At 44.2% G+C, this 25,702-nt stretch overlaps 1 protein-coding gene across 1 annotated transcript in view; it reads left to right on the top strand.

Annotated features, from left to right (window-relative positions):
• ANXA2 (annexin A2) overlaps window positions 1-25,702 on the top strand; it is a 42,175-nt gene that overhangs the window by 4,775 nt on the left and 11,698 nt on the right. Inside the window, exons 2-4 of the mRNA XM_028506998.2 lie at window positions 6,019-6,077; window positions 8,995-9,094; window positions 22,709-22,803. Coding sequence (XP_028362799.1) covers window positions 6,030-6,077; window positions 8,995-9,094; window positions 22,709-22,803 — 243 coding nt within the window. The 5' untranslated portion in view covers window positions 6,019-6,029. The remainder of the gene's footprint in view (window positions 1-6,018; window positions 6,078-8,994; window positions 9,095-22,708; window positions 22,804-25,702) is intronic.

Genomic DNA, 25,702 nt, shown 5'->3' with positions numbered 1-25,702 from the left:
GGTTTTTGGTGGGGAAGCCCAGCCCTCCACCTCCCTCCACCCCCCTCCCTTTTTTGGTTTTAAAAATCTTCTTTGTATCATCGAGTCCCTGATTGATTCAGCATGGTTGCTAGGGCTGTGTTTTGTGGAGATGTGTCAACACTACAATGAAACTATAAAGTGGGCGTGTCAGTGAAACTGTGAGGTTAGAGTCAGATTCTGCTCTGCAGACCAGCTCTGTTGCAACACGCTTTTGTTCCTGCGAATTAATGTGTGGTCTTCCTGGAGCTGGTTCTTAATTCATTTCAGTAGAGCTTATTCTTACTATTTCAAGTGTTGACTTTTAGGTTTACTTTTTTGTTCGTCAGTTTCAACCTGTTTGCAAACTTTGTTTTAACTTTTCTGGAGAGAAGTTAAAACTGTTTCACTTGTACTTTTTTTGTTCTGTGTATTTGAAGTGAAACAGTAATACACAAACCAATCTATAGGGTTTTTTAAAAAAGGACAAACCCTTAAATTATCTTTAAGTTAGTCCTGATGCTAACTGTAAATTACTTGTTTTTCAATAGTTTTTCATTAATGTCTAGATTTTTACTCAAGAGCTCTTGCAGTCAGACAATTAAGTCTCATTGATGAATGTTTCAAAGGCCAGAGGAAATTGTTCTGTTTCTGTGGTAGGGTGTAACTGAGTGAGTCTGTTCTCACCCCGTGGGGTGGTGAATTGTTTCAAACCAGTTTGAAGTGGGTGTGAGTCTTTCAGTAAGTCTCTCTATTTTCTTAAAGGAAAAACTTTCCCTGACCATTTTAATGATCTTGTCTAGGAACCCAGCCCTTCTCTGGGAATGGAAGGTACTAGTATGCAGAGGTACTCATCAACAGATAGAATTTGCTGATTTCTTTTTGCATGTCGAAACCAGTTGGAGATCTGGGTGAGGCTGATGTGTCTGCAGGAGTGATGCAGGCTGCCACGTCCGTGTTCTGTAGAGCAGCCTGCCAGAGAGAGAGTGCTTGTCCTGCTTGAAATGCTCTTAGGAATTTTACGCTGCGATGAGGAATCAGTGGGAATGGAATCACCTCACGGCACGTAGACTTTATCTTTTCATTTAAAGCAATAGGTACATTAAGACAGAGCTATTATTTTCAGTAAGAAAATTCAGCCTCCAGAGCAAATGTTGTGAACAGATACTATGAGTATTGGGAACAAATCACATTAGCTTTCTGGCCCTCCAGTATTCCCGAGCTTAAATTTGCACCATTCGGAAATTTTCGTTTTAGGCCTCCACAAGGCTTGTTTTAAGCCTGTTCTCTGGTTCTCCTGCCACTTGGGGACAGTCTCCATCCCACCTTCCCAGGCTTTCCCCAAGTTTCTCTGGCTGGAATCTTCCAGGGTCATTGCCTTTCTCCAGCTAGGCAGTGCCTCACCCTTTCAGCCCTTACTTCTACTGTTTAGCTGACCTAACTTCTACTGTTTTTATCTTTCTCTTGATGTCTTCATCTCTTAGAATAGAGAACCATTGTGGTGAAGGGGAAGGGGCAAAGACCCCAGAGTCCGAGGGCCCGGATTCTGGCCGTCTCCCCCTGCTCATTGGCTGGGTGCCCTGGGCCAATCGCTCAGGTGTCTCACTGGTGCGAGCAGGGAAGAGAGCTGAAGGTCCTGCAGGGTGGGGCCTGCATTTCACAGTTGTGGGCGTCTCTCCCACTGCCGTGAATGCGGTGCAGGCCAGTGCGTGCTTGTGCGGGGGTTGACAGATTACTTGAATGTTACCAGGGCATGTAACCGACAGTAGCTCTGCCAGGACTTTGACTTTCAAGGGTAGCAGCACACTGGCACCATCTCATTAATCAAATATACTATATTAGGCTAATGTTTTAACAAACAGAAGTGGGAAAGCCAACTATTTCTTCTAGAGACTAATCAATCATTCACATAATGATTTTGCTTTGTCAGTGGGATTAGATTCAGTAAAGAAACAGGGGCCGTGGTTTATGTCTAAGGTGAAATTAAGTTTGCCATTAAGCTTGCATGAAATAGGAAATATTTATATGGATTCAAAAGACATGCATGGAGTTATAGCAAATTTCATGGATATTACTTTGTAGTTACTGGAATTTTTGCTTTTCCAGCAGGATGTATAAATAAAACATGTATAAACTGTTAACTATGTAAAATAGCAGCTTATTGTTTCTAAGTGTACACTTAGTGCCTAGAATGTGCAAAGACACCCTTAAATCTGTGGGTAAACTGAGACTCAGGGAGATGAGGTGAGACATACATACTGCCTGCTACATTGAATTGAACTTAAGCATTTGCTGTCTGAATACTTGGTACATGGCAGGAACTTAATGGATGAATCTAGTAGCATCAGTAAGTGCTCCCGGCATTGAAAGGAGGGAGAGAGCTCTGTGGAATGGGGTTGTGGCTGCCCCTTTAGTGCGGACACCACAGTGGTAGTGACTTGAGGGATGGGCGGGGTCTATAACCAGAAGAACAATGTAGGGTGAAGAGATGGGAGAAGAATGACCAATCAGGGCTCCGTGGATTAAAGGAGTAAGGTGTGTTTGGTGAGAAGGAAGTAACAATTTGGCCTAAGTCCACTTTTGCTGGGGAGTGGATAGAGGGCACTGAGGCTGGGTTCCTACGTGCAGGGCGCCGAGGCTGGGTTCACAGGCCACTCCTGGAGAGCGGGACTGAGCAAGAGTATGAGACCGCCACTGAAAGATGGACATTGAGTTGGCGTTGGTGGTACAGTGGTACGCATAGCTGCCTTCCAAGAATGGACATTGAACAAGATCAACTAGAGGAATTTAATTGATGGTGGCACATGGGACTGATTTGATGAAAGAGCAGCATAACTTGTGGACAATAAAATGGAAAGGAAGATTTGTGGGATTTTTAAACACCTCTATTTTCTGTCTCTCCTCAGTACGTTGTGGCTATGGGAGAAGAATGACCATAAATGGAGAGTGTATATCGGACTGTCTTTGATTTGGACCTACTGGGGTGGCATGTGGGACATGGTTATGGTGGGCAGCTGTCTGCAAAGCCGGTGCTCAGAGCTGGAAAGGCAGCTCGAGAGAACTACACAGTGAAAACATACTGTGCCTCTGTGTTTGAGATTTCTTAGACATCGGAACCAATGTGAGGTCCTTGATTTAATAAATAAATGGAATTTAATCCACACTTCCTTGAGCAGAAACAACTCTGTTTGCAACGGACTTACCAGTCCTCTGTGTGTTTTGGCAGTTTTATTTCTTAGGGGTACACAGTGGGGACTAGAATTCTGCAAGGCAGGTGACAACAGTTTTACTCTTCAGTGCAGACCTGGTCAGTCCACTTTTCACCCCACCCCAGGGGCAATAGTCAAGGCCAGGGCTCGAGTGGGTGTGTCCAAAGCAGAGGCATTTTATCTCTGCTTTGGTGATTCTCAGGCCGATGGATACTGATGAGACCCTTTGGAATGTTTGTTAGCCCAAGGTGAAATTGGAGGTTTCTTGAGCAGACTCAAACTTGTTTGTCTTACAGAGAATCTCAAACTTAGTCTTTAACTGACCTAGCCACTTCAAAGGCTGGGAACCAGGATTGGACTTCGAGACCTGTGCTGTCCAGTAGAAACAGAATGTGAGCTGCATATGCAATTGTAAATTTTCTAGTAGTCACATTAAAAAAGAAAAAAGCCCTGGCCCAATGGCTCAGTTGGTTGGAGTGTCATCCCATACACCAAAAGGTTGTGGGTTCGATTCTCGGTCAGGGCACATACCCAGGTTGCAGGTTTGATCCTTGGTTGGGGCACATACAGGAGGCAGCCGGTCCTGTTTCTCTCTTTGTCTTCCTCTTCTCTCTCTAAAAGCAATAAACATATCCTTCGGCGAAGATTAAAAAATATTTTAAAGTAAAAGAAACAGGTAAAATTAAATTTAAATAGTTTTTTATGTGACCCATTTTACCCAATACATCATAAATATAATATATAATCAATGTAGAAATTATTGAGAGATTTTTACATTTTTTTCCTCATACTAGGTCTTCCAAATCTAGTGTGTACTTACACTTAAAGTACATCTCCGTTTGGACTGGACACTTGTTGCTTGATAAGCCACATGTGGCTGGTGGCTAGCTACTCTGTTGGAGAGTCCACCTCTAGAGCAAGACTTTGAGAGAGAGAAAAATAGCCTTTCTTTTTAGGGTAGTGTCAGGTTCCCAGAAAAGCTGCGTGGAAAGCTCCTGTGTATTCCCAGCCCCACACGTTCACAACAGCCCCGCCTGAGTGGCACCTTTGTCACAACCGACGGCCTACATTGGCCTGTCACTATTGGCCAACGTCCACAGTTCACATTAGGGTTTGTTCTTGGTATTGCATGTTCTGTGGGTCTGACAGAGGTGTGATGACGTGTATTCACCATGAGAGTATCATACACAATAGTTTTATGGCCCTAAAAATCCTCTTCGCTCTACCTGTTTATCCCTCCATCCTTCCCTTCTAATCCCAGACAACCACTGATCCTTTTGCTGTCTCCTTAGTGCTGCCTTTTCCAGAATGTCAGATAGTTGGGATCATATAGTATATAGCCTCTTCAGATTGGCTTCTTTTGCTTAGTAGTGTGCATTTCAGTTTCCTTCATGCCTCTTCATAGCTTGATAGTTTCTTTCTTTCTTTCTTTAGGCCTGAATATTACTCCATTGTCCGGATGTACCACAGTTTATTTATAGAAGAAGACTTTGCAAATTAGGGTTATATGCCAGCACTAGGATATTTGGGGGTGGGTGTCTGAGAGTTGTGAGAGTGGGGGGAATTAGAATAGCTGTGATTTTCTTTTTGCTGTGCTTAAAAAGCATCTGTGAGCATTCAGAAGAGAGAGGAGAGGTCTAGGAGAGAGATGGGGATGGAAATCTTGCAGAAATATATCAATAACCAAAACAAAGGTGAATCCTCATCTCTTACATCCCCCGCCTCCACCCCACACTGAGCCTGGAATCCCCACCCGAGTGAGTTTAAAGCCTTCTGATAACAAAGTGACCATGTCAATTCTCCCTCCAAGCCAGTTCTATGAAAATATTTAGAGTAAGCACATTGTTGGAAGAGAACAGAAAGCTGAATTTGCATGGATGCATTTTCGTTGATCAAATAATATTAAGCACCAACATACCAAAGCAGGAGATGCTACAATTCAGGCATTACTCTCATTGTTCGGGATGCAGCTCTCCTCTGTTTCTTTTATTTGGGGGCGGCTGCTGAATGCCCTGCCTTGGCTCAGGTGAGACAAATCTCATGCCAGTCGAGCACTCTGCCATTGGCAGGGGCTGGCGTATCGATTCCGAGAACTGTGTGATGGCAAAGCCGGAAAGCCAATGCATCAAGCTGCAGTGCCACAGCCCGATGAGGTGTATTAACGGGAAGATGACTTCATTTCAGCCATTTTGAATCTTAAATGCAAGGATCAGTCTTTTGTGGAATGCGTTCATGTCAGAAAATCTATCCCCTGTCTTTCTCATTAACAGTTTAATATCTTCTAAGCATCTGTGAGCTACACAAGTAATTACGGATGGTAATTAAGGCTTCCATTTAGGAACGGGCCAGGATGAGAACGGTATTGATTTCGGTTCACACTAAGAGTTTTCAGGCGCCTTTCCGTATGTCAGATTACTGGTGAGAAATAACAGAGGTTGTGACAGGTTTGGCAAACTTACCACTTCGCACGAGAAGTGGAAGGCTCGGTTCTAGCCTGTTGGAACGACAAGCTGCTTTAGTCTGGAAGAGCGCTTTGTTTCTGTATTCACGAGTCAGCCGTCCCAGCCGGGCTTCTGTTCCAACAGAGCAGGCGGAAGGCGGGCCCGTGCAGTAGCCCGTCCCAAACCCGAGGCACACTATCACCAAACTTCAGTTTCCCCAATCATGAGACGGGAATTGCATGCATTTGTAAAAATTACTTTAATATCTTCAGATGAAATGGTCCAAGAAGTAGAGATTAGTGTAATGAATCACAGTGCTTCGGGGAAAGGAAAGCCTCTTCCTAAAGACATTTTGCTTTATTTTTTTCCAGCTGCTTCCAACATGTCTACTGTTCACGAGATTCTGACCAAGCTCAGCTTGGAGGGTGATGTAAGTATATCATTTTCACTTTGTGTCGTTTTTGCAAATTGGACATCTCTGGATAGTGCTACTACTCCCTTTCCTTGGACATCTGAGAAAATGGGGCAGAATTCGGATAGGCATTCCCCTCTTGGTTCCTCTTTCTTCCCATTACTTTAGCTCTTCTTAGTACCTCAATTTGAAAGCAATGTCTTGGCTCAAGAAACTTTTTTGGCATCACATTAAAATAGGACAGACACTAGTGACACTGAGGTGGTCAGAATTTTGTTCCACTATATATTTAGCATGTCAGTGGTGGTAATTGTTATGATGATGTATGACTTTTCATGTCATGCCCTGGGATTTTATTAATGGCTGGCCATCTCAAAAATGATCCTGAGTTTTTGGGACTCCTTAGTGTCCCAGAGGTTATTCCAGACAAGAACTTATACCTTTTTTTTTTTTTAAATTTAGCACCTAAGAAAGCTTTTTTCCCAAAGAATTGGGATGTTTGTCATTATTCCTCTTTTTAAAATAATGGTAGTACTATAATTCATTATGTTTCCTTTTTTGCTTTGGCTATCAGGGAGCTCAGAATTATTTTTAATTGTCTTTCCCAGGAAATATGTGACATGGAAATTCTGATGCATTTGCTTTTTTGTCTTATAGTTTAAAATTTTTAACCTATATATGAGGTTATGTCACTACAAGTACTTTGAGAATCAAGTAGAATATAAATTATGAATATGTAAAATATCTAATTATAGCATGCATTTTTTAGGTCATCTTGGGGAAATAGCTTTTACAAAATCTCAGTACTGGTTTGTAGGCAGATCTTGGAGATATTTCAAAATATTCTATTAAATTAAAATACAAAGAAACTCAAAGTGGGCTGACAGCAGCTTGGACCATGTGCTCACGGAACCTCTGTTGTCCAGGGTGCTTGCCTCACAGCGTTCGGGAGGATGGCGTCCCCGTGAGCACAGTGCATGGTGCGTAAGCCCGTGTACGTCCCTGATCTTTCCTCTTGGAACTTGTGCACAAGGGTGTTGGCAACAGTACAAGCTGCCATTGAGGTCCAGACAAGTCCAGGAGCTCAGTGTTTTCTTTCTTTAATGGGTCTCACCATTAGATTGTTTTTAGCATCAGGTTTCCTGAGAGGGCTTTTCACACAGCTTCAGGAGCTGCTGTACTCCTGTGCAATGTATTTCTCTGTCCAGTGGGATGTGCCTGCTGTAGAAAATGGCATGTTTCCCCTAGTATTTTGAAAGATCACTTTTGCCTCAATAATTTGATTTTTGGATGAGTGATTTTACAGATAATAGGTTCAGTTATCCGTTTCATTTTGTTTCCATAGATACTAAAAAATTATGCAAAACATGCCCCTACTCACTGTTTTGGAATAAGATGCCATGGCACCTGGTACATGAAGCCATATATGATATGGCTCAATGACCAGACTGTCTGCCTTTGTAAGAAACTGATGGCATTGTTAATAAATAGGAGGATTTTTTCCTTAGATTTCCATCCACAGTTTGTAGCCGCCATAGCAGACAGCATTTCAGAATAGCACTGTGTTCTTACCTTTTTCTGAGCATGCCCTCCATTTCCATTCAGTTAATCTTACTGGAACATTTCAGAAGTGAAGTTAGATGGCAAACACCTTGATATTTTATTGTGTTTCAGAGTTGTAAGTAGGAACTGGATTTACTGCTTGGTCAAAATGGTCACAAGTACATTTTGAGATGTTTTGTCCCATTCTGAACTTAGATTTCTGGCTTGTTCCAGGAGACATTTAAGAGGATGGCCTCTTAGTGGCTTATCTGGTCAACCTCCATGCTAGTAGCAGCAACTGATGGGGGAGCTGGGTGCCTGAATCATAATGCCTGTGGGCGGAGGTAGGTCAGGGCACCTTAGTCTCTGACTCTTTCCAGAAACCGAGCCAATGACATTTATCACATTATGATGTATGTACCGAGGGAGGCAGTGGGGGAATTTCAGGATGGGGAACATTGACGCTGAAGGTGGGGTGGTGGTAGGTGGCACCACCCGCCATCAGCTAACCAAAACCACATTGCCCATTCTCTTTTGTCTATCCTTCGCTTTGGGGCTAGGTAGCAGGGGCGGGGAAAGCTGCAAGAGCATGTCCAGGAAGTAGGCAAGCTGACACTTTGGAAGAGAGAACTGTTGTAGAAGCAGGCCATTGCCCTCAACTCAGTCTGGGTGGGTCCTTCTGACCAGGAAGGGGAATGTAAATCATTGGAAAGGAGGAAGGCATGTTTTACAAGGCCATAAGAAAACCCTAGGAGGAGTGGTAGGCAGAGGGGATAGTGTGGAAGGCAGCAGAGGGGAGGGGACAGAGGCGAGAGAAGGGCAAGAGGAACTTGGTTGACGTGAAGGAGGATGTGGGCCCTGTGCCTGACCACCTGGGAGCCACAACAGTGGCCACAGTGGAGGGGCTTCCTCATTTACCTGGTACAGACAAGCAGGCAGGTGTTTTACATTTGCTTTTAAAAGAATGGTGAGCTCAGCCAAAGAGCCCAAGAGGAAATTCGTGTGCCTGTTGCAAAAGCTTGGCTAAACACACTTGTTATTCAGGCATCCCCACATTTTCAGTTTGTTTTGAATTGTTGCCAGCCCAGTTTTAATGCTCTTCAAAACCTTCCCAAATAAACAGGTGCTTTCAAGTGCTAAGCTTTGTGTGTGTCTGCTTTTGAGCTCACACTATTAAGATAAGTGGAAATAGAGGCAGCATATTGTAAACTCGAGGGGCCTTGGAAAAAGAATTCTCATTAGAAAGAATCAAGCTCCTTATAGTTACTGAGTCTAAGAATGGTTTGAATCGTTAAAAAAGAAACAATAGGAAAAAATCTATTTGAGAAATCGATATTTCAACAAGAGGGACTTAAATGTGTATGATTCGGGTATGTTTCTTTTTCGACCTCAGCACTCCACACCGGCAAATGCATACGGGTCGGTCAAAGCCTACACCAACTTTGATGCTGACCGGGATGCTCTGAACATTGAAACGGCCATCAAGACCAAAGGTAGGTGACACATTTGTCCTCTCGTCAGGCTCTGATCGGGTATTTGCAGTTGTCCCTCGAATCTCCATACTTTGGTCATCTGAAATTGTTTTAATGGAGTAGGGTTTTAATGGAGTGGGTTCAACCCTACCTTACCCCCATACCTGTTTACTTTCCTCCCTCCTTTCTTCTCCTCCTTCCTCCCTCCTCTCTTCGGAGAGAAGAGATGTAAAACACGAGACAGCATTTTAACCAAATAGCACAGTAACATGGAAATAGGCCTCAGCTGACAGCCAGGAGGCCCGGTCCCCTGGGTGTGCGCTCGGGGCCCAGCTCCACCCTCCGAGGCCTCAGTGCCTCTTCTGTAAAGGAAGAAGTTGGTCATGGGGACCCCTAAGGGCACTTTTAGGGGGTCCTGATTGCCCTTGAATTTCATTACTTTTGTTGGGAAAATGCTGGGGAAATTTTATGCCTTTGCTCTTTAGGTTGATCTAATGAGAGAAAAATTCAGACTCTTTTTTTACCCTACTAGTTAACACCACCCCTGAGGCCTGGACGTAAAAGAATTGTTGGAATGAGTCTGTTTCCTCGAGTTCCAGGATGAGTAAGGGAGGACCAGCAGGCACAAAGCCTCCCTATCTAAATCCAGCAGATAAAGCATTTAATTGCGTGCAGTTGAGCAAGAGCTTGTTCAAGTCATCACAGTCTTTTCCATGTCTACAGCAGTAAATGTTCTGACTTTCTGGGCTTAGGTGTTAATGAAGAATGTGTCTTTGAGGTTGCCCCACCCCCCAAATTCCTGGAAACATGGCGATTATTGGGATGCTGTGATTCCACCATACTTGTTCTCCCTTCTGGACTTCCTTTCCACCGTGAGGTTGGATGGAGATGCAGACAAGACCCAGCAGTCAGAGCTGCTGGATCCTACCCTTGCTGAAGAGCTAGAAGACATTTTTCTTTTCTGGCAGAGTGAACTTATTGACACATTCATACCCGAGTCACTGACAGACAGGGAACCTCAACCAAGGTGACCTAGAAACCTATGGAACATGACCATATGTCCTGGGTTATGCCTGCACATTTACTGCTTGTGCCCCTTTTCACTCTCAAAATTGTTTTATGTTGCAGAATAAATTACACAGTCACCTTTCCTAAAACCCTTGGAGAAACTGGTGACTTTTTTCCAGCGGTGGGAAGAAAAGGAGAAAAATGCCCTAGCTGGAGTGGCTCAGTGGATTGAGCACTAGCCTGTGAACCAAGGGGTTGCTGGTTGGATTCCCAGTCAGGGCACATGCCTGGGTTGCAGGCCAAGTCCCCAGTAGGGGGTGTGTAAGAGGCAATAACACATTGATGTTTCTCTCCCTCTCTTTCTCTCTCTCCCTTCCCCTCTAAAAATAAATAAACAAAATCCTAAAAAAAATGAAAGAAAGAAAAGGAGAAAGATCCTCCAGGTCCTGTGGTTCCACCGGGACATGGGGGTTGCACCACCTGTCTCTGAGCAGCCTTAAGTTCCAGGGGGACACTGTGGGCACTTTCTGGAACGGCGGCCGGGACATCTGAAGGGAGAATAATGAAGTGTCCAAATTTGGCCTTTAAAAAGTCTTCTTTTTTGGTGCTTTTAAACATGCTTGTCAAAGATCAGGTTGGGAAGTCAGGAAATCACTCATCAGAACATAAAACTAAAGTCTGTAAGGCTTATCTCGTTACAGTCTGTTCTACTCAGTGAAGCGCAGTAGATGGGAACATGTGAGATCATTGTTGTAAATCTTGGCTCCACCACTAATTTACTAGCTGTCTGACTGGAAAAATACTTAACTTCCTTAAGCCTTAGTTTTTTTACTAGTAAGTAGGACCTGTCAAAGTTCCCACCTCACAGGGTTGTTACAAACCAGCTCTTACTTAACACCTTAGCATAGAGCCCGGCATTTTGACATTGCCCCAAATAGTTTACCTGAAAACACACACACACAAATCCACTTTCCTAAAACTCACCCTGTCTCATTATCTGGGTGTGTCTGCGTTCCTGGGGCTTCCCACCGAGCCATCGGAGAAGCACACTCGAAGTCTAACAGTTAACTCCTCTGACAAAGACGGTGCCTTTCCCCAGCTTGAGACAAAGACTGCTTTTATCCCTGCATGAGAAAGCTTTTAGCACACTGGAATGTAAAGATTGCGCAAATGAACTCTGGGAACAGCTGAAACTCCCATGGCAATAAAAATACCTTCAGGCGATTTCTAAGTTAGCAGGAAAATACTGTCGTTTCTAAGCAGAAATGTCTGCAAAGCTGAGACTTGGATTCCTGCTTTCTAGTTTGGTCCAAAGCAGCTGACATCACCGTGATCCCAGTGACAACTACTTATTGAATTTATTGAGTGCTCATTATGGGCAGCATTGCAACCAAGCACTTTTGTAACATTTATCTTAGAAGAACTTCAAATTCGCCCCGTGGTGTATGAGGTCAGTTTATGGGTGACACAGTTGAGGGTTAGCATGCTCTCGGTCTCTTGGTCCTGTTTCAGACTGGGGTTTGAACCGGTTCTGTCCAGCCCCAGGCTGTAGGCGTAAGTACCCCAATATCTTGATGCCAACCTTACAGGATTGAACTTTCTCTTTTTGCTGAGTGTCAAACGTGAGAAACACAATTCTGTTGTTATCAGACATGTCATATCTGGGGTCCTGCTTTAGAGGCCTGTCCTCTTCTCTTTCCGACTTAAACCCCATTGAGTTCCTCTAAAGGACCCATTTTTATTTACTTTTTTTTTGGTGCCTAATGATTTTAGAGAGTAATTAAATTTTCTTGCATTGTCTCTCGGTCCTTTAAAATAATTTCTACATTGTCAGTATCTTTAAAACCTTAACTCCTCCTAGGAAACTGTTGAGATCAAAGAATATGATACCCATCCAGAGCTCAGTGTACCAGGCATGTTAATGTCAGATACCTTCTCGTTGGGGAGTGACTCAGGAAATGGGGGGAGCTCACTCTATAGCACGTAGAATGTCTGTAGGCTGCCACAGAGACGTGAAAATAAAGTGTCTGAACACTTTTTAACTTTTTTATTTGATATCATTCACATACCATATAATTCACTACATAAAACGTACAATTCACTGTTCTTTAGTGTATTCACGGAACTGTGCAACCATCACCACAATTCCAGAACACTGTTTTAACCTTTACCCTAACTGTGACATTTACATCAAGACATGGACATCAAAGAGTACATACAATGTGATTATACCACAATTTTTTATGTCAAAAAGGAAAAAGGATGTTAACTGATACATAGAATATGGGTAATTGATTCTTTTCTTTTGCGTTCAATATATTCTCCAAGTTTTTTTATTTTGATGACACATATTAACTTCATAATGAAAGGCAGTAAATTTAATTACAAATAAAAATGAAGTCATTTGTTGGGAGGGTAAAATCCTTTTTGTTCCTTTTCCTTCCTCGTGATATTTTTAGATAACTAACACCACTTAAAAATGAACTAATTAAGATTGTAGCCCTCCCTTTTAGAATGCCTTCTACCTCTAGTGTAATTAAGAAGCTCTGCCACACCCCACTCCCACCTCCCAGGCTTTCTGTGGAGAACTCAATGCTAAGTAATTGGTGCTTCCTTGACATGAAAGGAAACGAAGCGTAAACCTTAAATGCTGATACAAACAAAAGCCAGAAGACCATGAAAAGTAAAGAGGACTATCTAGGTCTTCTCTCCTAGAAAGGGTAACGTAAGTGTGTGTGCACAGACCTGGGGGGGGGTGGTGTGCCAAGTGCAGAGCATGCTGGGTAGTGCCTGCTGCACCTGATGCAAGATCCACTTCCTTACCATCTGGATAAGTACTCTCTGTAGGAGAGCTGTCACCTGTGGTGGAGGATTAATCAGTTGCTGTTAAACACAAGGAATGTGAAGGAGCAGACATGGCGTAGGGAGGATTAACGGGAGGAGTAGACTTGGGCAACATCTGTAGGCTGGTGTGGCCTAGACTGGTCAGAAGGTAGGTCGCAAAGCAGCTCTTACCCATCCCTTCCCCTTTAGCATCTCTCTTTAGCATCACCTGGCCTGACATCTGTCCTTTAAAAAAAATTATTGATTGATTTTAGAGAGAGAGGGCAATGGAGAAAGAGAAAACAACAGTGATTTTGTGTTCCACTTACTGATGCATCCATTGGTTGATTCTGGTATGTGCCCTGATCAAACCCGTAACCTTGGTGTAGCGAGACAGCGCTCAGCCAACGGAGCTACATGGCCAGGCGTGTGTCCTTTTAATGGGCCTCCTTGCCTCATCCATTGCAGGTCTTTTTCTGTCTCCTCCAGGCTGTTCGGTGCCCCAGACAGAGCCTTTGCTCTGGCAGGAGAGCGCTGCCACCTTCCAGAGGGAGCGTTTACCCATTTCTAACATCCAGGCAGTCCTCCCCACATCTTTCAGCCCAAGCTGATACACAGCCTCTTCTCTACGTTTTCTTTGAGGAGACAGAATCCATTATTTCTTGGTCTGTATCTCCTTATATATAGCTCTTGTCACACTTGTGTATGAATTTCTCTCCCACCAGAAAATGTCAGCTTCTTGAGGGCAAGGACTTTATTTCATTAACTGGACTTAATCTTATTCACACAGCCCTTGGGACTGCGTGAGAAGGTAAACATTTCACCCAAATAGCCAGTGTTCTCTGACACCAGAACACACGATGCGTGCGGGGAGTGGGGACCCCCATGGCTGGCAGATGAGGTAGCAGAGGGCAGTTCCAGAATCAGGACAGTGTCCAGAAAGGGTAACAGCCCTGTGGTGAGCTTTGATCTGTTTTTACAAAATGAATTTAGCTCATTCTCCTAAGCCTGCTTTGTTTCTACTTTGAAGAGATCTCAGTACTTCTTGAGTATGTTACCTAAACCCGGTGCGTGATTGTTACATGTTATGCTCTGGCTTGAGGTGGACTGTGCAGTTACTTACCTTAATTTATGTCTAGTTAGAAGCTGGAGAAAGCTATGCAAAAGTAGTAATATTGCTTAATTAACAAGAGGTTTTAGAGACTTAAATCTGTAGGAGTCTCTTGGTCTAGATTGGCCTTGGGTTAAATATATACTATGGAGTGTACAACACAGCTGTGAATGGTTTACCATATGGGTCCAAATAACTAGAAAGGAAAGTCAGCTAAATTAGAAAAGGATGAATCTAGACTACATAAAATAGATTGTAATTAGAGGCAGCACAACCCCGGAGTTAGTGTAAGTGCCAATAAACTGGTACAGCTTGGGTCTCTCTCGCTCTCTGGAAGGGGAGGGTAATGAGTTGCCCTATTATTATTGCCAGTTTTGATTTTAGCAGTATTTGTGTTCTCCGGAAGGGATGCAAAAGTGGGTAATGTTTTTCCCCCTTCTCATAAGCATAAGTATAGAAGCATCACTGCAGCAAGTTTCTGCACTTACTTTTTTTCTTATGCTTTTAAAATGGAACCACTTAGGATTTATTTCCAGTTTGGCCAAAAGTCTAACATCCCTCTGACAATGGTGAGCAAGCCAGGACCTGTGTTTTCGGTCTCAGGGTCACACCTGCACCCCTGGAGGTGTATCCATTTGGTTGAGAGAGCAATTAGGTAGGAATATGTGTTTTAAAAGATGCCAGGAGGCAGGTTGGCTCTGAAAAGCAGCTTCTCTCCTAGTAGAGGGGGTGGGAGGTGAGGGTCCAGAGCAGCGAGAAGGCCTGAGTCTGAGTGAGTGTGCTTGTGAGGAAGGCTTTGGGGACTCCCGTCACCCCGGGTGTCTGGCCCTGCTGGAAAGGAGAAGGAGGGAGCGTTCCGTTGCTGAGGCCTCTCCCTTGTGCAGACTTACTTTCGTTGGCGTTCTCATCTTACACCACCGTTGGGGACAAAGAGGCACCAGTGCTGAGTCACAGCCATCTTTGCTCAGGGCACAGATTTTCTGATTTCCTTCAAAATGACTTCTGTCTACCCGGTGGTGGCAGGGTGTAGATGCCCAACCCGAGCGAAGATGCCTGTAAAACATGGGTGAAGGATTCTTTGCTCCCTTTCTAAACTCTAGGCCTCAGCCTCTGCTGCCTACCTCTCAGTTCTTCCTTTTTCTGTAAAAACTGTCCCCTCTTTTCCCCCAAGGAAATCCGAGTATCAGTGCCACCGAGGGACAATGGAAGGATCCAGATTCCTACCTGGTATCAATGCTAAGTCAATAAGTAATACATTCGCTGCCAGTTGAGTTCAGTGTGTAGGTGTGTTAGGCCCTCTTGGCTCTGTCCAGATTTTTAGTTTTCAGTTTCAAGGGGCTGATAGAGTAGCAGCACACAAAGCGTGCTTGCATTTCATGCACAGTCCTTTATTTGCAATTTGATTTGATTTAATTTGAATCTTGAGTGGGGGCCTGTGTTGTGTTTTTCAGCTGGTCCTGTAGAGTATTTCAGAAATGTAATTGTGCATGGAGAGCAGACAGGGGTCTAGATTATGAGAGTACCCAATAGGACTCCCAAATAGATGGCATTCGAATCTTTTCTAAGGGTCTCAGCTGAAGCGAGACCAGAATGGAATGAGGACAGAAATTTGATTTCTGGGCCAAGCCTTCTCCTTAGGTATTTAGCTGAAATGACACTTTCCCTGAGTGGGGACCATGTTCCCCAGCTGTGCCAGACTTGGGAGAGCAACCGAGCTTCCCTTTCTCCTCCCACCCTGCGCAGTGCTTGTTTTCTGTCCCCTCTCTCAGGCAGCTGCCATGGTTTGTCACAAATTGGACTCAAATCTAATGCATGCTGGTGGCCCCATGTTCTCTGTGCCCTATATGTTCATGGACCAGAAACAGAATGCAATCAGGAGCCAGGCCTGTGACAGCGAAGCCGAGTGGAGAAGGTGGTAGACACATTCCCAGCCACTAACCCAGCCAGTCCTTTCTGCATCCCCGTAAATTGTGTTCTCATGGTCTCTACGATACAGGATGGGAAACCGAGGCACGGGGGGGTAACTAACATGCCCCAGATCATAAGTTCTTGTCCCACGTCACTGCCAGAGCACTACGTCTGTTGCTGCCACGTAGCCAGATGCCTGCCTCCCTTTCACATCTGTCGCCCACCTGGACGTCTGGCTCCTGGTGAGACTCTGGAGACAGAACTCACTTCTGCTGAGTGGTCCAGAGAGGTGACTTTGAGAGCAGGAGTTCTGGCCAGGCAGTGGTACCGTGGCTGATGGTGGCAAGGAGACTTTTGGGCATCAGTTTCTGTGTGTGTGTGTGTCCTTAAAATCACTCCCGATAGACAGATGACTTGTTAGCAGGGACTGCCCCCTTCCCACCAAGTTCTTAGTGGCTTTCTCCGGAAGAGTCTTTTAGCTCTTTCTGTTGAAAAAACCCAAGATAGGTGGTCTCTTTGCTGGCCACGCAGAGGCAAATCCAGTAATATCTACTTGATTATTGATTATTAAATGCGTTCATTTATATGTACTAAGCAAGTTCCATTTTGTAGACATATAAACACATTACTGTCCGAAATCTGTTTTAGGAACTGGTTGTGGGAGGAATGTGGTATGAAAATGTATAATTTGTAAAAGGTACAAACATGACTTATAAATATAGGATCAACACATTTAACTCGCTTAAATAAGACTGGTTCAAAGGGTGATTGAGAGACTGGGTGTTTATAGGCATTGAATAAAGAATGTTGGAATGAGCTTACTGGGCTGGACGCAAGACTGTTAATTTCCTACAGGGCACTGAGACCACAACCCTTGGAGCTCTCCTTGCCAGTAGGACCTAAATCTCCAAGTTAACATGTTGCTTAGGAGAGCCTGTACCCTGGTCAGTGGTACGTAGCAGCGAGTCGAGGGGGAGCACGCATCTGCACAGACTGCATTGGACGGGCCTCCTAGGCACACTGGGAGAACATGCGGTCTTTCTCTTGCCTTATTTTCAAGTTTTGGATAATTTCCTGTAGCAGGAGCTAGGATAGCCCAATTCAGTGAGCCTGGCCCTTTAATCCTGGTTTGAATCCCAGCTCTGCTTATGTGAGTCCCTGCCTTTTTTAAAAACATTTTTTATTTATTTATAAAGACTTTATCCTTTAGAGAGACCAGAAGGAAGGGAGAAAGAGAGGGAGAGAAACATTGATCAGTTGCCCCCCACAGGCCTCCAGCTGGGGACCTGGCCCGCAACCCTGGCATGTGCCCTGACTGGGAATCAAACTGGCAACCTTTCGGTTCACAGGCTAGTACCCAACCCACTGAGCCACACCAGCCAGGGCTTTATTTATTTTTATTTATTGTGGAAAGAGAGATCAGTTTGTTGTTCTACTTATTTAGGGATGCATAGGTTGATTCTTGTATGTGCCCTGAGCCCTGACTGGAAATGGAACTGGCAACCTCAGCATGTTCGAATGACGCTCTAACCAACTGAACTGAGCATTGCTTTTCTCATTGGTAAAATGGGTAAAATTCAACCCACCTTGCCTGGATGTGGTAGAATTACATGGTAGAGTGGTGGAAAGCACCTGGCAAAGTGCCTGGCACCTAGTAGGTACTTAGTGACTGGCTGGCTTGATGTTATAATAAATAAAATAGGTCCACACTTCTGCAAATACAGCCCTCTCTTCTCAGTGGCTTGCCTTGGACCTTGCTGTAAAGATGGTTTCTTCTGAGGTTCGATACTGATATGCCCGGTAATCTAAGCTGAATCGTGGTTTTTTCCCAGGATCGAGATAATGAGAAGATCTGGGCAGCTTGTCTGTAGTGCCTAATCAGTCAGCCCCGCCCGACAGCCTCCTGTGTCCTTCATCAAACCAAATGAAATCCATTTTCTGTGTGCAGCCAGTGTGTCTTGGCAGATGTGAGTCAGCATCCTGTTCAGAATGGCCTCCTGGTTCCTCGCCCGTGGACAATAAAGACATTTTCCATGGAGTGCCAGATGTGGAGCTGACTTGGGGTTTCCACCCACAGAGAGGAGGAGGAGGAGGAGACTCCAGGAGGCTGATTTCGTGGTTTGGGATCCAACCATTATTTTAGACTGCAAGTGTTCTTTAGGTTTTAAAAATACAGCGGGTGGTTGAAAGAACCCACGACCCCAGACCTCTGTGCTTGAGCCCTGCTGTCAGCAGTGCCTCCCTGTGGCATCACTGGGCAGAGCTGTTGCTGCAGGTTCCCTGCCTTTTGGAACAGGGCCTGGCCTCTCAGGTGTCCCAGCTCAGTGTGGGGAACGGTTTGTAGTCAGCCGACCATTTTCATTTCAGGAGTAAAAGCTGACAAACATTATGGTGCTCTTTCCCATCAGGAGCCAAATAAATTTATCTTAGATCCTCACCAGTCTTGAAGATCTTAGCCTCTATTTGCTTGAAAATAATTTTTAAAAAATTGTATTTATTGTTTTTGAGAGAGAGAGATTTATTGTTCCACTTATTTGTGCATTCATTGGTTGCTTGTATGTACCCTGATGGGGGCTCGAACCCAGAACCTTGGCGTGTTGGGACAACATTCTAACCAACTAAGCACCCAGCCAGGACAAAAATAAATTTTTTTAAATATAAAAAAAATCTGCGTGGACCACGGAATTTCTGTGTTCTCACCACATTCTATAGGACCCCCCTACCTGCATCACTGCTTCCCAGTGTGAGCCTTGGCTCAGATTACTTTGTGACCTTCCACATCAAACACAAATGCAGTGGGTGGCAAAGCAACACTCAAGTTTGTTGTTTGTTATTTTTCCCTAATTCTTTTGCCCCAGCCACACTGTTTCATTTAGATCCTGGGCCCTTCAGCCCAGCAAACACATCCCTGTTACACGGGAACAGCGTGAGCTGTCCGAAAGTACAAATGCAGAGGGGCAGAGCCTCATCTCCTGGGCATCTGCGCCTATGTTGTGTCTGTTACAGCGCTCCTCGAGGTCCACACTCACTGTCCGCTGTTGACGCCAGTTGTGCTGACGTAGGGAGCCGAGTGTTCGGTCCCCATCCTTCAGCTACATCCTGGGCAGAAGTGATGAGTCACCGGATGACCCTGGCAGCTCCACCTGTGCTGGACTGTTTTCCGCAGGAATAAACTGTCTCACCAATTATGGTAGCAGGTCAAGAGGGAGCAGCAGTGCTCTGAAGATAGGGTGTTTAAATCCCACAGGCCCATGTGTGTATTCTGGTGTTTTGACATAGGAGATGCCTTAAGTGGCTTTGACGAGGCAATTGATCCTGGGCTCCATGATTTTTCCTTCTTTCCAGTTCAATTTGAAGCTTGCAGGCAATGGTGTGGGAGAAACAACTGATGTAGGTGAGGTTATCAGAAGGCAGAGTGGCTTCCACTTGAAGAAACAACCCCCTTTTAATTTCTTTGTAGTTGCAAGTATTAGCATTTTTGTAAAGCATCAGCTTGTTCACTCTTAAGATATCCCAGCATGTTGGAGGCTGCATCTCAGCAGGCTGTTTGGTTGGTAAATAATTTAGGTAAAACACATTTAGATTCCTTCCGACTAGAGCAGTTGCTGCCTCCTAGGTGAGATTCAGGTTAACTACCCAGGCTCTTTATGAGGATTTCCAATAATTGGATTGAATTCCGACTCGGTGGGCTGGACGCTTAGGCGCTCTGAACAGAGAAGCAGAAGGCAGTTTTACTGACTGAGAGCACGACTGCACCGTGGTTTGTGCCGTGAGCTCTTCGTGGGTGTCACTTCCTGCCTGGGTTTTTGGGACAAAGGTAAGCATTTCTCTCCCTGAAGTTGTAGACGACCCTGCACCTGACAGATGCAGTTGGTAGAAGTGTACTTGAAAGTCTTGGATGTGGGGAGATTTCAAAGAGCTTTCCATTCCTTACCTGTGCTTAGCCATCTCTGCTGGTGACTCTTAGTGGCTCCTAAATAATCACCATGGAGGTGGCTGAAGTGCTGCTTCCTGGGTCCAAAGTCCTAGAGGGCCTTTAATCAATAGATCTCAGGTGGGACCCAGGGGACTGTGTTTTTTAGCAGGTGCTTCATGTGGCTTTAATTCAGGTGGGCCTGGAACCACATCTGACACAAATATAACTTTGCATTTGCCCCCAAGGGAGAATAGTTTTTTTATGGTTCAGTGCTCTTGGGTGCTTTCAGGTCAGCAGCCCCAAAGTTGATTTCAGGAAATACTAGGATGGAAGTTAGAGGATATAATTGTATTTGTTGTTGTTCTCTAGCATTTTCAAACTTGGGTAAGAAAGTTAAGTATAAAGTAAAAAACACGTATATAAGCAAGTGGGTATTTTTTTCTTTTTTTAAAAAAACTTACTGATTTGAGAGAAAGAAAGAGAAACACTGATTTGTTGTTCTACTTATTTATACAGTCATTGGTTGATTCTTGTATGTGCCCTGACTAGAGTGTGTGAACCCTCAATCTTGGCATATCAGGACCATCCTCTGTCCAATGGAGCTACCCATCCAGGGCCCCAGTGGTTTTCCTAGTATAAAGTTAGAGCCATAAAATAGAGCCAGGGGAAGCATACATGCCAGGGAGTACACTGGTGTGGGGGTAGGTGTGCGTGCAGGTGCACATGCCCAGACACATGTCCACTAAGCTAGCCTCTAACTTTCACGAGTCTGCCTAAGTCTATCCTACTCGTACCTAATTGAAACTAAATACGTTAAAGCTTGATTGTGTCAGTGTTTTGTGGAAGTAGAACTGGAGATCGTTGCTCAAGCCCCTTCTGCAGACGTGGAAGCTGAGATCCAAGGAAGGCAGATGCTTATACCCATGACATCTGTAAAGTGGGGCCTCAGCCTCTGAGTTCAGTGTCTTTATCTATAAACGGGGAAGAGAAATAACTATCTCCACAGGGTGATTAAATGGTATAGTTATTAGGATGTTTTGGAAATCAAAGAGGATTATATAGTTCTAGCTCCTAATATAATGCATATTGTGTTTTATTAACTAAAGTATTTAGAACCATGCCAAGAATTTGTTGAGGTGAAGTCACTAGTTGATTCTAGATCATTGATTACACATCACTCACAGTGCATTTAAAAAACCCTTTTATGCTTATTATGGAACTTTGAAAGCATATAATCAAAAGAAAGAAAATCTTAAATTACCCATAATTCTGTCACTCAGATGATCATTATTAAAATTTTGTTGTAAAGGGTTTTAGATATTTTCTTATACATGCATATGTATTTTATAAAATCGGGTTATACTTGGCTGCTTTGCAACCTGTATTATTATTTTTTAATGGTGTTGTTTTTTTTTACTTAACAGTATGTTGTGAGAGTATTTTTCCATGTCAATTAATACTTTATGCCACCATTTCAGTTGACTGTAATATCCCGTTATATAAACAAGAACATTTATTTAATCAGTCCCTTAATGGACGTAGGGCTTTTTCTTCCCATTATTTTTGATATTATACAAAATGCTGAAATAAGCATCCCTTATATAGCAGTTGGACTTCTATGTTGACGCTGGCTACTCTGCAAATCAGAACTAACGTAACAGATGCTGCAGTTAAGATGACCAACTCACGTGTTGGCATGAATTCACTTTTATTTTTATACCCAGGAATTCTAACTTTCAGCTTTCTGATCTTTCTAACATGCTTGAGAGCTGAGGACCCCTTCTCTGTCCACCTGCTCATTGCCCCTGCTCAGGAGCGTTGTATTCTGGCCCTTCTGTCGCGCTGGGACACCTGGCTGCTCCCAGGCCAGGCTGTTCGCAGTGTGCGTGTTACCTTGTGGGCCCAGCTACTCTGCTCCTTTCCCAGGAATCACTGCCCACTTGTGGCAAAGACTCTTTATATTAAACAAAATTTATATTCAGTTGAGAGAGACACTTTGCTTTCTGAATTCCTAAAATCGTGCTTTCTTAAGGTAAATGGCATGTTAGGAGCATTTCTGACATAAAATTGGAAACTTTCAGATCCCAGAAGGCATTGCTTATCTTTGTCAATGCACATGTTCCAATTAAAATAGGTGCTAAAATATTTTCGTGGCACTTCAAAACTCCCAATTTAGATTTAATTTAGATTAAAACACTTACTCTTTTTAATAAAGTTATAAAATTGATTATTAAAATTGCCTATTGAAGATTAAAAGCAGTGGAACATTTATTTTCCTTATAAAACAATTTGGTCTTCAATAAATATGATTGTATTAATCAATTATGCTATTAAAATACAACTGCCATATTAAGTATGACTCATTTGTCATGACAGCTTCTATAATTATAGAAATTATACCTAGCTACTTACATAGGCATACTCCTGCAATAAATATAAATAATTGTCTCTATTAATTCAGTCCGCAGTTACTGTCTATTAAATCCCCAGTTAAATAGCAATTTGGGGACCTTCATTTAAAATCCTTCTAAATCTTTGTTGTTCCATCTGACTGCAAGAGCACTGCAAATGCACCTCCTACTGTTGATTCCAGAAACCTATTTATGAATAAAATAGTTTTTTTAAATACAAATATTAAAAAGGTCCAGTTCGGCTTGAGGTGTGAAGTGCTCAAGAAACCAAGGAAGGTGGGCGTACACATTGGGGCGGAGGGCACTGTCAGAGAGAGAGAGACCAAATTTTGATGTCTTGGTATTTTTATTTGGAAAACAGTATATACATTTTTATTTGTAAAACTGTTTCAAACTTCCTGTATAAGCCCAAAGGACCAGAGCATACGGCTAACTCTTTGCGACTTGCATTCCCATAGGTGTGGATGAGGTCACCATCGTCAACATTCTGACCAACCGCAGCAATGAGCAGAGGCAGGATATTGCCTTCGCCTACCAGAGAAGGACCAAAAAGGTACAGGCAGTCTGGGGGACAGCGGGCACTCCTTGTTGAGTTTCATTTCTTCAGCCATTGCTTTTTCATTTCATGCCCTCTGGCAGGAGCCTTCTGGAACCCTTGGGGGTCCAAGGTTTCCCCTTACAACCTTGTGAGAGCCACGGCTCCCACACACGTGGCCCCTGGAGTGCGTGGAGCCCTTACACAAACACCACGTGCTCCTCCAGCTCCCAGTGTGCAGAGGAGCAGTTCTGGGAATAGTCAGAAAGCCGGAGGTTGTAACAACAACAGGTACCATTTATTGAAGGCTTGCTTTTTGCCAGGCAGGTAGTTTGTTTACATGTAGCAACAGCTCATTTCATCTTTATGACTTCTGCTGGCTCTTGATAAGATGTTTCTAATTTAATCTTAGGACACTTGGCTCCAGCCAATATTGATCCTGACATGCTCCTCTCGTTCTTAAAAAATAAAAAAAAAAAACAAAACATAAAAACAGCAACACTTGACTTCTAAGAGCTTTGCAATGAACGGGCTTAATAGTTCGTTTGGTCTACCAGGCTATCTTCGACATGCCATGTTCCACTCTTTAAAGGGTCCTTTGTGTGCTTGTTCTCTCGCTCGTCCACTAGTGGTTAAAGGACAACCCCAGGCTTATTCATCCTTTATTTTGTTGCAGTGTTAGGAAATTTTATTTTTAAGAACGGGCTGCTTTATTTTTAACTTCTTGCTATTAAAAGCTTTAGATTTATTCTTGGATGCTGCAGTAAGTGTGGCTTCCTGCAGGTCCTGTTTGACTTACGGCTTTCACTCGTAGCCCCCGTGGAGGTAAGCTGGAAGTGTTCTGGAGAGCATTTCTGCTCTTGAGGCTGACATGCCCACCAGGGTTCTGGGAGTTGCAGGCCAAGCCCTGTTACGGCTCCCTCCCTCACCTCCTAAAACTGTTGGAAAAGACATAAATAGGAAGGCATCTGGCTTCTTTCATGTTGTGTGCATTAAAATGCTTCTTCCAGCTAGACTTATAGTAATCTGTAGTGAGGCACAAAGGAGAGTGGATTATTTCTCCACTTCCCCAGTGGGATCCGTGAGCTGATAGAAGTGCGTTTCAGTTGGCCCAGAAGGCCACCTCTTTGGACAGGGTGCCTGTTCCTGCTCCTCAGCTGTCACTCACAGGGTGGGGTCTGGGAACACACTTGGGTATGTACACAGAAGTGTACAAGGGAATATAGAAGCCTGGATCTTGATTTCAAATTGGATGGAGGGCAAAGCTGTCATGTACCCTGTTGGAGGGAAGATATTTATATCAGAATCATAATGGGGGTCAGTGACCTCACAGGCTTTGCTGTGTGCTGGGGACAACTCACTGTCCTGATTCATCTCTCAGCCTTGGGCTAAGGAAAACCATCATCTTTTACAGAAAGATATGTAAACTCCATGAGATAATTTCTGAAGGAAAACCGGGACACAGACCTTATTGTTTCGAATGAGTTGTTTGCATAAGAAAGGAGGAAGCCTGCAGTGCAGATCACTTGAGGGATACGGCCCATGGCTGCCCAGGTGATGAATTTGAACGGCCCGGGCCGGGCAGAGCTAGTAGAAGTGGATAGGAGCTGGGGGAGAGGGTTGATTTTATATTGCTTTCATGTTTAAGCAGATGCCAGATGCCAGGTTTCTCCATATAAGGAGAGACTGTGTTTTATTTATCAAACATTTCTGGAGTTTCTGTTAGGTGTGAAGCCTTGTGCTAGGCATTGTGAGAAGCAGGAAGCTGAATGCCCATAAGGTATTTATAATAGAAGTGGAAGAAGTCAGTAGGTACACAAATGCTATTTGAGGGTTGAACAGAGCATGGGTAGAGGGGAGTGTCAAGGGTAGGCGGAGTTTGGAATTACCTAACCTCAAAGTTCCAAATGGGAAAATTGGTACTATATTTGGAAGGTGTTGCTTTTAAAGTCCCCTCCTACAAGCTGCGAGTAACTGGGCCAGTGGGAAGCAGGAGAAAGTTGGTGTGGTGAGAGGGTTGGGCTGATGATTCCTAAGATCCCTCTAAGCTCTCAGCCTCTGCGAATGATTTGAGAAGATTCTCTCTGAAGTAGGCTGCACGTCACCTCTCCGCTCCTGCAAGTACCTGTAGGGGCTGAACATTGTATCAACAGATGCCGGGGGGCTGCTGGAGAACAGGAGAGAAAGATAGGAGGGAGAGAAGAGGAAGGAAAAAGGGGAAGGAGAAGAGAATAATTACCGCAGCAGGATGCCGGCGTCAACCCCCATCCATTATTTGTGGGCCCTGTAATCCCCGAGGAAGCTGCATTGGATTTTGGGGTGTCTGTTTACCTACATAGGTGCCAACTCAGACCTCTCCTGATGTAAAATCTGTGTTAATGTGACAGTGGAACCCTTAAGAAATAATATACCATGGAGAAGCTGATGGGGTAATTGGGGTGCTTTAGCCCCGCTGTCGTCACTGTCAACCCTGTCGCAATTTGCTGTGGACAAGGAGATATTTTCTCGGTCCTGGATGAAGTGTTTTGTGTGGGAAAGCTTCATGAGCCACTTCCCAACATACTGGGGCCTCTGGTCCCTTTGGGAAACTTTTTTGGGAGCCACCCTTGGCACAGCTGCACACTCACCTTTTCTAGGAGGATATCAGCAGGTGACAAGACCTCTGCCTCCCTGGAGCGCCCCCCATGCCCCGCCTCAAACTGGCTCCCTCTTAGCAGGGCCCTCAATGACCCCAGAAAGTGCCCCACCTTCCACTGGCTCTTGCCACATGCAAGTATGTCGGAAACGCCCTCACACTCGTTGCTTTCAGAGGAATTGTAGACGGCTCTGATTTCCTTTTAATGACTTGGGGGAGAAGGCAACATCAGCTTGGATTTTAAGGGTTTTTTGTCAAAGCAAAGTCCGATCCTTCTGTTTC

This window comes from Phyllostomus discolor, chromosome 1 (assembly GCF_004126475.2).
Source record: "Phyllostomus discolor isolate MPI-MPIP mPhyDis1 chromosome 1, mPhyDis1.pri.v3, whole genome shotgun sequence".
NCBI lineage: Eukaryota > Metazoa > Chordata > Mammalia > Chiroptera > Phyllostomidae > Phyllostomus > Phyllostomus discolor.
This window is presented reverse-complemented; position numbering and strand designations above follow the sequence as displayed.